Source organism: Podarcis pityusensis (assembly GCF_964106645.2).
Source record: "Podarcis pityusensis genome assembly, chromosome: 14".
Taxonomy (NCBI): domain Eukaryota; kingdom Metazoa; phylum Chordata; class Lepidosauria; order Squamata; family Lacertidae; genus Podarcis; species Podarcis pityusensis.
In genome coordinates this window covers 40320235-40332680 of record NC_138039.1, presented here as the reverse complement: position 1 = coordinate 40332680, position 12446 = coordinate 40320235, and the positions used below count along the sequence as shown (strand labels likewise).

The 12446-nt window shown below is 40.4% G+C and overlaps 1 protein-coding gene across 3 annotated transcripts in view; it reads right to left on the bottom strand.

Annotated features, from left to right (window-relative positions):
* FAM227B (family with sequence similarity 227 member B) overlaps window positions 1–12446 on the bottom strand; it is a 119965-nt gene that overhangs the window by 9637 nt on the left and 97882 nt on the right. For all 3 annotated transcript variants that reach the window (XM_080980411.1, XM_080980412.1, XM_080980413.1), the window contains exons 11-13: window positions 11775–11807; window positions 9270–9334; window positions 8403–8562 (exon numbers count right to left, since the gene is read on the bottom strand). In XM_080980411.1, coding sequence (XP_080836537.1) covers window positions 8403–8562; window positions 9270–9334; window positions 11775–11807 — 258 coding nt within the window. The remainder of the gene's footprint in view (window positions 1–8402; window positions 8563–9269; window positions 9335–11774; window positions 11808–12446) is intronic.

Here is a 12446-nt window from a genome sequence, read left to right as displayed (position 1 = left end):
CTGAGGATACCAGACAAAAATTAGAAAATTTAGAACAAGAGGTAAGACCACTCACCAAACAAGTTGGGGAACATCAGATTTATCTTTCTATGATAGAACTGCGAAATCGTGAGAATAATTTGAGGATTAGGTCACTACAAGAGGCAGAAGAAGGAAATCTAGCTGAGTTTTTAACCAAAGAATTCTCCAAGTTCTGGAATTTGGAGGAAAAGGACTTTAAAATTGTGTCAGCTTTCAGACTTGGAAGATTTATAAAGAAGGAGAGGCCCAGAGACTGTTTGATAACATTGAGATCAAAGGAGGAAAGGGATAAGATTTTGGGCCTACACTACGGAAAGTCACTGGAGGTTTTGGACAGAAGAATTGAAATTTACAAAGATATCCCAAGACAACTGTTGGACCTTAGAGCCGCCTACTCTGAACTTGCCAAATTATTAAGGAGCAACGCAATTGCATTTAGGTGGGAATTTCCCCAAGGAATATCCTTTACCTTTAGAGGGAGAAAGGTCAAAATTAGAACATTGGAAGAGAGAGACAAATTTCTGTCTACATACGGAGAGGACCTTCAAAAAGGAATTGAACTACCTTCTGGGCCTGGGGCAACGCCAGTACCAACACCAGCACCTGGGGAACCTGAAGATTCCGTGAACAAGATACCACCCTTGGAAAAATAACCAGATTAATTCAGGATGTCTCTGCAACTGTTGAGCGGGAATATTAATGGTTGTAATATTCCGGAAAAAAGGAAGAAAATATTTCATATATTAAAAAAAGAACAATTGGACATTATTTGCTTACAGGAAACACATGTGACGAGGCTCCACAGAAAAGTGTTAATAAATAAAAGATTGGGCCAGGAATTCATATCGTCGGACAAAGTGAAGAAGAGAGGTGTGGTGATATATGTGAAAGAGAGCCTGTCACCTAAATTCTTATTTAAAGATGAACATGGAAGAATTTTGGCAATTGAGATACAACATTAAGGAGAGAAATTGTTGATATTAGGAATTTATGCACCTAATGAAGGGAAATCGGAATTTTACAAGAAGCTGCAGGAGACAATGCTGGATTATCTGGATTACAACAACATCATAATGATGGGAGATATGAATGGGGTCGTATCAACTAACATGGACAAGTCACAAAGTCAAAATATTACAAAAGACGGCAGACTACCTAAAACCTTTTTTGAAATGACAGACAATATGGACTTGATTGACATCTGGAGGACAAAGAACCCACTAGGAAGGGAGGGAACATTCTTTTCTGAAGCCCAACTGACCTGGACAAGAATCGACCAAATATGGATATCTAGAGGCCTGGCACCTAAGGTCAGAAAAGTGGAAATCTGCCCAAAGACCTGTTCCGACCATAATGCAGTAAAGATGGATATGACACTACTACCAACTGGATCCTTTAGATGGAAGATGAATGACAATTTGTTCAGAGATCAGGAAATTACCAAGAAGGCCCAAAAAGTTTTGAAGGATTATTTTGAGATAAATATGAATACCACGGTGGAAAAAAGAATCGTCTGGGACGCAAGTAAAGCTGTAATGAGGGGATTCTTGATACAACAGAATGCAGTAAAGAAAAGAACACAAAATGAGAAAAAAGATAAGATCTTGGATAAAATAAAAGAATTAGAGAAGAAATTGAGAGTGAATCCGAAGTCACAGCCAACTCTGAGAGAAATTAAACTTTATCAAACACAATATTCTAAACTGATAAATCAGGAAATTGAATGGAAGGTTAAATTAATGAAACAAAAAACGTTTGAGTCGGCGAATAAATGTGGAAAACTGCTGGCTTGGCAGTTGAAGAGAAGACAAAGATTAAATACGGTTACAAACTTAGAGGTTGAAGGAAAAAACATTCAGAATCCGGTGGACATTAGAAAGTGTTTCCAGAGATACTTTAAAAAACTATACACCCAAGGACCGCAAGACGAAGTTGAGATTAAACAATTTTTGGCAAAAAATGGCCTATCCAAATTGTCACAAGAAAATAGGACAATCCTGAATTCTAAAATAACACGACAGGAGATTGAACAAGCCATTCAGAACATGCAACTGGGCAAATCTCCAGGGCCAGATGGGCTGACCTCCAAGTACTATAAGACATTAAAAGACTATTTGATACAACCTTTGATGGAGGTCAGCAATGAAATTATGGAGGGGAAGAGGGCACCGGAGTCGTGGAAGGAAGCGTTTATCACATTAATACCAAAGTCGGAAGCTGAAAAGACACAACTTAAGAACTACCGTCCCATCTCCCTTCTAAATGTGGATTACAAAATATTTGCAGACATTTTGGCAAGTAGATTTAAAAAAGTTTTAAATGAAGTAATCCATAAGGACCAGGCAGGCTTTCTCCCAGGTAGACATTTGTTTGCTAATACAAGGAACATTATTGACATTTTGGAACTTTTGCAAACAGATATAAATACTAAAGCAGTTTTAATCTTTATAGATGCGGAGAAGGCCTTTGACAACATTTCCTGGAAATTTATGATGGGAAATTTAAAAGAGATGGGAGTGGGACGGGGTTTTGAGAATGGGATTGAGGCGATATATTCAGAACAGAAAGCTAAACTGATAGTTAATAATGTGGTTACAGAAGAGTTTAAAATTGAAAAAGGAACACGACAAGGTTGCCCTATTTCCCCTTTGTTATTCATTTCGGTTCTGGAAGTGCTATTGAATATAATTAGAGGGGATCGGTTGGTGGAAGGAATTCAGGTCGGACAGAAACAATATAAATTAAAAGCTTTTGCAGATGACCTGGTTTTGACCCTGCAGAAGCCAGAGCCTAGTACGAAAAGAGTATTACAACTGATTAATGACTTTGGTCGGGTGGCTGGATTTAAATTAAATAAACAGAAAACTAAGGTTTTGGGAAAAAATTTGACAGATACAGAGTCAGAACGGTTTCAGAAAGAGACGGAACTTAATGTGGTTAAAAAAGTAAAATACCTAGGGGTAAACATAACAGCAAAAAACCTAAGTCTATTTAAGGATAATTATGAAAAATGCTGGGCAGAAATTAAGAGAGACTTAGATAGTTGGTCAAAATTGAAACTTTCTTTGTTAGGCCGAATTGCTGCTATCAAGATGAATGTATTGCCAAGGATGTTGTTTTTATTTCAAACACTTCAGGTTTTGGACAAGACGGAGTGCTTTCAGAAGTGGCAGAGAGATATTTCTAAGTTTGTCTGGCAGGGCAAAAAGCCCAGAATTAAGTTTAAGATATTAACTGATGCAAAACAAAGAGGGGGCTTTGCCCTGCCAGATTTAAAGTTGTATTATGAAGCCGCAGCGTTTTGCTGGCTAAAAGACTGGCTACTTCTTGAAGACACTGATGTGTTGGATTTGGAAGGGTTTAACAATGCTTTTGGATGGCATGCATATCTATGGTATGACAAGGTTAAAGCAAATAAGGCCTTTAAGAACCATATTGTCAGAAAATCACTGTTTAATGTCTGGACAAAATATAAAGACTTGCTGGAAAATAAAACCCCAAGATGGCTTTCACCTTTGGAAGCTAAGGCCCGAAAAAGGCCCAATATGGAGGCCAAATGGCCAAAATATTGGGAAATTCTAGAAAAAGATGGAGACAATTGGAAACTGCAGAGTTTGGAGAAAATGAAGGATAAAGTGCGAGATTGGTTACATTACGCTCAGATTAAGGAAGTTTTTAAAAATGACAAGAAATTAGGGTTCCAGGTGGATAAATCGAAAATAGAAACAGAATTGTTAGAACCTAAGAGTAAGGTACTTTCAAGGATGTATAACTTGCTGTTAAAATGGAACACACAAGACGAAATGGTTAAATCGGCTATGATAAGGTGGGCGCAGGACATTGGGCATAATATTATGTTTGAGGACTGGGAAAGGTTGTGGAGTACCGGATTGAAATTTACTGCATGTAATGCTTTGAAAGAAAATGTAATGAAAATGATATATAGATGGTATATGACCCCAGTCAAACTTGCAAAAATTTACCACCTGACTGACAATAAGTGTTGGAAATGTAAAGAGTGTGAAGGAACATTCTTCCACCTCTGGTGGACTTGCCCTAAAGTGAAGGCGTTCTGGGAAATGATTTATAATGAACTGAAAAAGGTATTTAAATATACCTTCACTAAGAAACCAGAGGCCTTTCTTTTGGGTATTGTCGGCCAAGGGGTGGTAAAGAAAGACCAGACATTTTTTATGTATGCAACAACAGCAGCAAGGATACTACTCGCAAAGCATTGGAAAGCTCAAGATCTACCCACACTGGAAGAATGGCAGATGCAACTGATAGACTACATGGAACTGGCTGAGATGACCGGCAGAATTCGAGACCTGGGAGAAGAGAGGACTGAGGAGGATTGGAAGAAATTTAAGAATTATTTACAAAAACATTGCAACTTGAGTGAATGCTAAACAGGACGCTAGATCAGAATAACTGAGCACCACTAAATTTAGATGTTTTTAAGAAAATAAGTGAGATTAAGAAAATATAACGCTTTTTGAGAATTAGAAGATTATGAAACATAGAAGGGAGATAAGAATGCAAATAAGATAATAAATTGCTGACAAAATGTTATAACGATGAAAGTGGCAGCGGGAGATGTGAGGAAGTCCAAAGAAAATGTGAAATTATGTCAAGATATATGTTATATTGTTTATTATGTTTATTTCTATTGTAAAACCCAATAAATTTCTTTTAAAAAAAAAAAGAAATGTGTGCACATCTTATGGAGCGAATGCAGGCTGCACAGCTATCCCAGAAGCCAGAACAGAAGAGGGATTGCTGCTTTCACTGCGCAGCGATCCCTCTTGCTGTTCTGGCTTCTGAGATTCAGAATATTTTTTTTCTTGTTTTCCTCCTCCAAAAACTAGGTGCGTCTTGTGGTCTGGTGTGTCTTATAGAGTGAAAAATATGGTATATAAAAAAACGTGCCTAGGCATTCCATTGTTGCACCTATAGCCTAGGCTTAAGGTTCCATTTAGCTCCTAGCTTTCATATCTCAGTTTCTAACACTGCTCTTGTATGCGGAGCAATGCGCCAGGGTGAAAGAGTAAGAGAGATGATGGGGAACTGGGTCATCTCCTAAGTCATTGGTCTCCTCTTTGAAATCAGTTGGGAATCTGAATTTAAAGCCTGGAGGCATGTGGAGCCTTAGTTTTAAAGGGAAGCTCTGTAACACAAGTCAGATCTCTCATACCATGTTGCAATAAACCATCATCTACTAGCAGGTATGCCCCTATTCAGTGTTTCAGCCAGCCAGCCATGCCCCTTCCAGCTGACCATTCTACCCCCTTCCCCCATTTCCTATTTTTCTTTTGAAAAATTACATAATTACTAAACAGGCAGCCTTCACTGGAATGTTTATTGGGGTGTGCAACACCCTGCCCTTAAATTTATTTTTTTAAAATACCTCTGCAAGTTTTAGATGCCTCCAAAGCATGCTAATGCCTCCATCTTGTTTTTCATAGGCCTCATTTTGGTTACAGTCCTGTTGTCACCTACCACCTGAGTCAACTATTAGAAGGAAGAACTGGACATATGAAGGCCTACACAATAACTAAGAAATATCTGAAGAAGTGTGCATGCACACGAAAGCTTATACCCGGAACAAACTTAGTTGGTCCCTAAGGTGCTACTGGGGGACGCGGGTGGCACTGTGGGTTAAACCACTGAGCCTAGGGCTTGCCGATCAAAAGGTCGGCGGTTCGAATCCCCGTGACAGGGTGAGCTCCCGTTGTTCAGTCCCTGTTCCTGCCAACCTAGCAGTTCGAAAGCAACTCAAAGTGCAAGTAGATAAATAGGTACTGCTTCAGAGCGAAGGTAAACGGCGTTTCCATGTGCCGCTCTGGTTCATCAGAAGCGGCTTGGTCATGCCGGCCACATGACCCGGAAGCTGTACGCCGGCTCCCTCGGCCAATAAAGTGAGATGAGCGCCACAACCCCAGAGTCGGCCACGACTGGACCTAATGGTCAGGGGTCCCTTTACCTTTACCTTAAGGTGCTACTGGACAATTTTTTAATTTTTATTTTATATATTTCAACTGCGTCAGACCAACACGGCTACCTACCTGAATCTAAGAAATATCACAAGTGCAAACACACCCAGTTCCCAGTGCTGATGTAGCAGCCAACGGAAATAAATACACCAGGAAATAGTATGTAAAATAAATAAGGGCCCCAAGAAAGGATTTACCAAATTTCCTTAAGATAAATCTAGGGCTGCAGAGAAGAGCCACAAAACAGATTTGATACAGATATGTACTATTATCCGAGAGAAATCTGATCGTGGTAGGCTTATGTTAAAACCAAGAAAAGTCACACTACGATTAAACTCATTTTTGAAAAGTCCTAAACTCAGAGAGTTTTTCTTCTCAGGTAATTCCTTGTAAGAAAACCAACAGTGTCAGAATCAGAACAGAAGATTATGTTTACAAAGCCTTTCCTTTAGATACTCCAACAAAAACTTTCCAAAAGAGTTGATTTATATCTTTTCAGCTGGATTTGTTTTTAAAAGCCAGTAGCAATTAGAAGTTGGATTCTGATGAAGATGCTGACATAGGATGATGGTTACTGGCAGATCAAATACATGTAACTTGAAGATTTGAAGCATAGTGAAATATGCAACCTCAGCTGTCCAGTTCTGAAAATCCAGGAAAGATACAGACACACTGGAAAGTGTTTGGAAGCCAGCAACAATAGTTTTAGATGTAGAAGGCAGAAAGACTAGTACCTAAATCTCCAGAAAGCAGTAACACTCAGGGGAGCAGATAAAGAAAAGATGGAAACTTTCTTCTCTGTCTCTCAGGGGCAAGCCTATAACCAACCCCTTCTTTCCCTCCAGACCTGTAAAGGGCTACCAGCTATATCAAAGGGCTTTTTGCCCAGCTCTGAACTCTGATGAGCATGAAATTCTGAAGGCTGGCTGAAAACTCACTGGAAAATGGAAGCTACTGCAACTAACAAAGATGAAAGCAAAACTGAAAAGTTGGCGCCAACAATGCAAGCTGGGAGAGGATATCTGAAAACATACACTCACCAAAAAGTCTCGCATTCTAAGCAGATTCTGAAATGAGATGGGTGGTGTTCAACCTACAATTACTATAACGAAGTAGCATTCTGATCACAGATCAGTCTCTGAATCAGTCATTCTACAGAACTCATAATAAAGCATATCAATCTGTTAATGCACCCAAGTTCTAGCATTATAAGAGATGGAGAAAACCATTGCTCATCCACTTTCTCCAAACTATGCCTATTTTATACACTTCTACCATGTTGCCTCTCACTTGCCTTTTCTCTAAACTAAAAAGCCCCGAATCCTGTAACGTTTCCTCTAAGGGGAAAGGTTGCTCCTGTGGAAACATTTTGGTACACAGGAGAGCGGAGCGATAAGAATTATCATTTAAAAAAATGCTTGAGGGAATTCAGGCATTAATCTTTATTGGGAATGGTTAACTCTGCCAAAACCCAGACTTGTTGGAAATGGTTATGTGTGTAAGACTGAACAAAAATTAATTAAAATGACCCTCATCTCCAAAAACCCTTCCTAGTTTAACCAAAGGAAGCCGACACAATGACTAGGCACTACACCTTAAAATCATATGAAATGAAAGGAATACAGCCTTCGACCCGGTACTAGTATTATAGCCAAAACCCAGTGTGTAAACTCTTTTAAAGGTTGGCTAGGTTATAGCAGGGAAATTTCAAGTATTACAATTCATGTTGAAGTTCAGGTTCCTAAATAGCACATTCTTAAGATCCCGGTGTCTAATCCAGATGTAGTATAGAAACACATCGTTTTGGACAACTGGAATGTATTCCGCAATAAGCCAGTGGGCAAACTCAGGACTAGAATGCTGCCAGAAGGTTTGGTGGGTGCAGTGCTCAGTTTTTTAAACTTTTTGCCTTCAGGAAACTCATTCCAGACTGAACCATCTGCTCAGGAACACCAAGATCTGCCATAGAACTCCTTGTGCATTGCAGCCCCCCCCCCCCACATTGCAGATCATTTGTGGTGAGCAACATGCCTTTCGGGTAACTAGTCTGCCATTACTAATTGAGAAACTTCCTGATCAGAATCCCAGGGTTCTCTGGAACACAATTCTAAATCAATAGAATATAGATGAGAGACACTTGGATCCTGAGATATGATTTAGCAGCCCAGTTCAGATATCATCTGGTGCAAATGGGAAAGAGAAGTTGCAGCAACTGATCCCAAACTCTTAGTTCGCCTTGGTGAAAAGGAAAACCAAATCTTCAGAAGTGCAGACTTAAAATTCTTCCATTCTCAGCACTGCACCCACCTAATATCCTTTAAAAAACCGAATTCATCCCAATTTTATAAATGCAGCTGAAGTTACATTTTTATTTTTAAAAAGGATATGGTACTTTGCAGATTTCAATGTGATTAATCCTGTAAGCCCGCATGTTTGCTAAGGTGTTAGATATTCCATGCATCTTAAGGTAATATACGACCAGAGGACTTTGACCACCAAGGTTGAACAGTGAACGTTGGAAGTCTGGGCCATCTCCAATATAATGTGACTGTAACAAAGGGAAAAAGAATCTTACAAAGCACCTTAACATAGATCACAGTGCACTGTAAATGAATGACAGTACATGGCAATAAAATGGGGAAAATAATGGACACCCAGCACATTTTTCCTAATAACCTCTAATAAATTTTCAGGTAAAAAGTTCTGCTCCCTTCTCTGGTTGCTGCATAAAGCCTGTGGGCAATGGGTTGTATCCAAAGTTCCTTGCCTGCTGGAGCAAGTGGATAAGTGAGTTTTAATATTGCATGACAGAGGAATCCAGGGCCAAAGCCATTATCATGAAAACTCATAGTGCAACATTATTGCACTATGCAATCAATCCTGCAACAATGTTACCAGGCCAAACTGGGCCCTCCAGCTGTTTTGGGACTACAATTCCCATCATCCCTGACCACTGGTCCTGTTAGCTAGGGCTGATGGGAGTTGTAGTCCCAAAACATCTGGAGGGCCAAGTTTGGCCATGCCTGGTTATGTGGTATTTTGTGCAACAATGTTCTACTGGATGTCAGTGATACAAGTATACTACTCAGTGACTTCAGAATAATTTTAGAAGAAAAAGATTTGGGAGCTAATGGGATATAAACTGCTTAACGGCTCAGCCTTCTCCAAACCACCAAACCAAATAACCCTTTCCAGCTCAACAAAGCAACCTTTATTTTATAATGCATAAGGCAGATACGAGGATCAATCGCCTACCTCTGCCTTTTTCTTTGGTGTTACCTCTACTTCCTTTGGTTCTTCTTTTTCGAGCTGAAAGTGCACTGCACAAAAGAGAAACACAAGTCACGAAATCCCTGCAGCCACAACGAGCCAGAAGCAGGTGGAGCTGCAGAAAAAGCTGAGGAGGACACGTCAACATTGACTCCCCAAGGATCATTTCACATTACTATTAAGTGTTTGGCTAATTTCCAAGGGGAGTCTGGATTCTGGTGTACATCCCTGAAAAGTTCAGCTGAAAATGATTACATAGCAATTGATTGGCAAGAGCTCTGCAAGTCAATGTGGACAGTACTGGGCTAGTTAGGCTACTTGGGAAGCGGGTGGCGCTGTGGTCTAAACCACTGAGCCTCTTGGGCTTGCTGATTGGCAGGTCGTGGTTCGAATCCCTGCGACGGGGGTGAGCTCCCGTTGCTCTGTCCCAGCTTCTGCCAACCTGGGAGTTCAAAAGCACACTAGTGCAGGTAGATAAATAGGTTAATACTGCGGCAGGAAGGTAAAGGGTGTTTCCGTGCACTCTGGTTTCCGTTACGGTGTCCTGTTGCACCAGAAGCGGTTTAGTCATGCTGGCCACATGACCCGGAAAGCTGCCTGTGGACAAACGTTGGCTCCCTCAGCCTGAAAAGTGAGATGAGTGCTGCAACCCCATAGTCGTCTTTGACTGGAATTAACTGTTCAGGGGTCCTTTAGCCTTTTACCTTTTAGTTGGGCAAATAATTTGATCTGGCAGTTTTCCACATTCCTCAAGCTGTAGTAATCATGATAACATCAAGCTTAGGAAAAGATCCTTTATAAAAACTGCTTAGTGGGAAACAGGCTTAATAGCCCATCAAATGCCACCTCAGATATCCGAAGGTGGAAGTGACAAAAGAGATTTCATGAAGAGGAGGCGAGATGTTCTTGCAAGATCAAGTTATCTGCTGTGGCATGCATTCAAGGTTTCAAAAAATCACAGTGTTTTCACAGCCTTCATTACAGTCGTACCTTGAAAGTCTAACAGAATCCGTTCTGGAAGTCCGTTCGACTTCCAAAACATTCGAAACAAAAGCGTGTTTCTGATTGGCTGCAGGAGTTGTGGAAGCTGGGGAAGCCCTGTCGGACGTTCGGGTTCCAAAAAAGGTTCGCAAACTAGAACTCTCACTTCCAGGTTTGCGGTGTTCAGGATCCAAGGTACGGCTGTATTATTGTTTTCTAATTTTTTTAATGCCTCATCTTTTAAATTCTGTTAGTCTGACATAGCCTTGCATGTGAAATAAGAACATCTTACAAACAAGGAGGTTCTGGATTTTCACATCTTAAAATTCTCATTTTTACATGTAGGACTTTCTTCAGTGCCATTATCTAGACCAGCCTCTTCAAAGTGGTGCCCTTGAACTACAACTCTCAGCAGCCAGTGAAAAGAAGTACAGTGGTACCTCAGGTTAAGTACTTAATTTGTTCTGGAGGTCCGTACTTAACCTGAAACTGTTCTTAACCTGAAGCACCACTTTAGCTAATGGGGCCTCCTGCTGAAGCCGCGCCGCCAGAGCACGATTTCTGTTCTCATCCTGAAGGAAAGTTCTTAACCTGAAGCACTATTTCTGGCTTAGTGGAGTCTGTAACCTGAAGTGTATGTGACCCGAGGTACCACTGTACCTTCTTCATATAGTTCGTTGTTCGGCTGTGGAATTTGCTCCCAACAATTGTAGTGATAGCCACCAACTTGGACAGTAAACTAAACAAGCTATAGCTTAGGGCCCCACTCTCTTGGGGGCCCCAAAAATATTTAAAGGGAAAAAACTGGATCTACATTTCCAAAATATAAGATAAAAAACAAATAAAATAAAACCTACATGCAGCAACAGTGTTTTGTGTTGTGTAGGCTCCTATGATGTAAGTAATGGGACCTGCCTGCTAGCCTGCTCCCTAAAATATCACATATAAAGGGCCCCAATTACCTTCAGTAGCTTAGGGCCTCATCAAACCTAAATCCGGCCCAGGCTACCACCCATGATGGCTACATTCTACTTCCATTGTTATGGGTGCTATGCTTCTGAATGCCAGTTGTAAAAGGTTCTGGGGACTAATTAAGCATTTTATTGCTGTTACAGTGGGGAGTTTAATGGGGTTGCACCTAGTATGCAGAGGTTCTTTGGCTGAAATTGCTGAGCCGTCACCTGATGGGAGGATATTTATCTTGATCTACTGCAGTTCTCTGATACTTTGCAACAATGGTGCACTCATTGCTCACAACAAAGGCAAAAAATAAACACATGATTCCAGGGCATGTGCAGAGCTCCAGCTGAACCTTCTGGGTAACACTAATATGCCGCTGCACTTAATCACCATTTGTTACCTTACAATGAACGAGCTATAAGTGAATAACGGGCAGTAAGAATATAGCACCCAAATGCACAATATGATTTCTTATAGATGGCACCCCTTCCCCTCTACTTCATATGATATATCATCACAGTCAGTTTCATGCCCACTTTTGGATTTTACCTTGAGGCTGATCTGCAATCGGACTCCGACTCCCTAAAACACAGAAAATAGGTTTCAGTTTTGTATAGAGATGCTTGTCCTTAGTGCATATGTGGTAACTATATTCAAGATAAGATGGCTGCAAAAGTTGAAAAGATAATGTTAAGGAAGCATGGAGGAGATACTTCCCTGTTATGATAAATTAAGACTAATTAAAATACTTCTGGGATTTGTTAAACCAGTCACTTGTAAATCACAGTTTCCTGGTTTGGATGTAACAGGAAAGTGTGGTTTAACAAACCCCAGACACTTTGCATTATGAAAGTGTGAGAGGAGGGAGGAGGGAATAAAGGAATGCATAGGTAAAACACTTGTTCATGACATGGTTTATTAAACTGGTACATCTGAACTGGACCATAGAAACACTCCTGCAGTGGATTAAATGTTGATGTGGAATTGCCAAAGATCAACACTGACAGCCCTAGACAACCCAAGCTTCCTCGTCAAGATTTTCCATTATGTGTACTATTTTTTGAGAGGGTTACTGTTTTACAGAAAACAAACGGCATGTTTTAAAGAGATGCTTGTGCAACAGAAGGTTTCAACCCAACTACAGTATCCTTGGCATGTACATAGGTTTCTCATATTGCTGTACCTGCAATTGAAAATGACCAGGTATCTTGTGCATGTTGA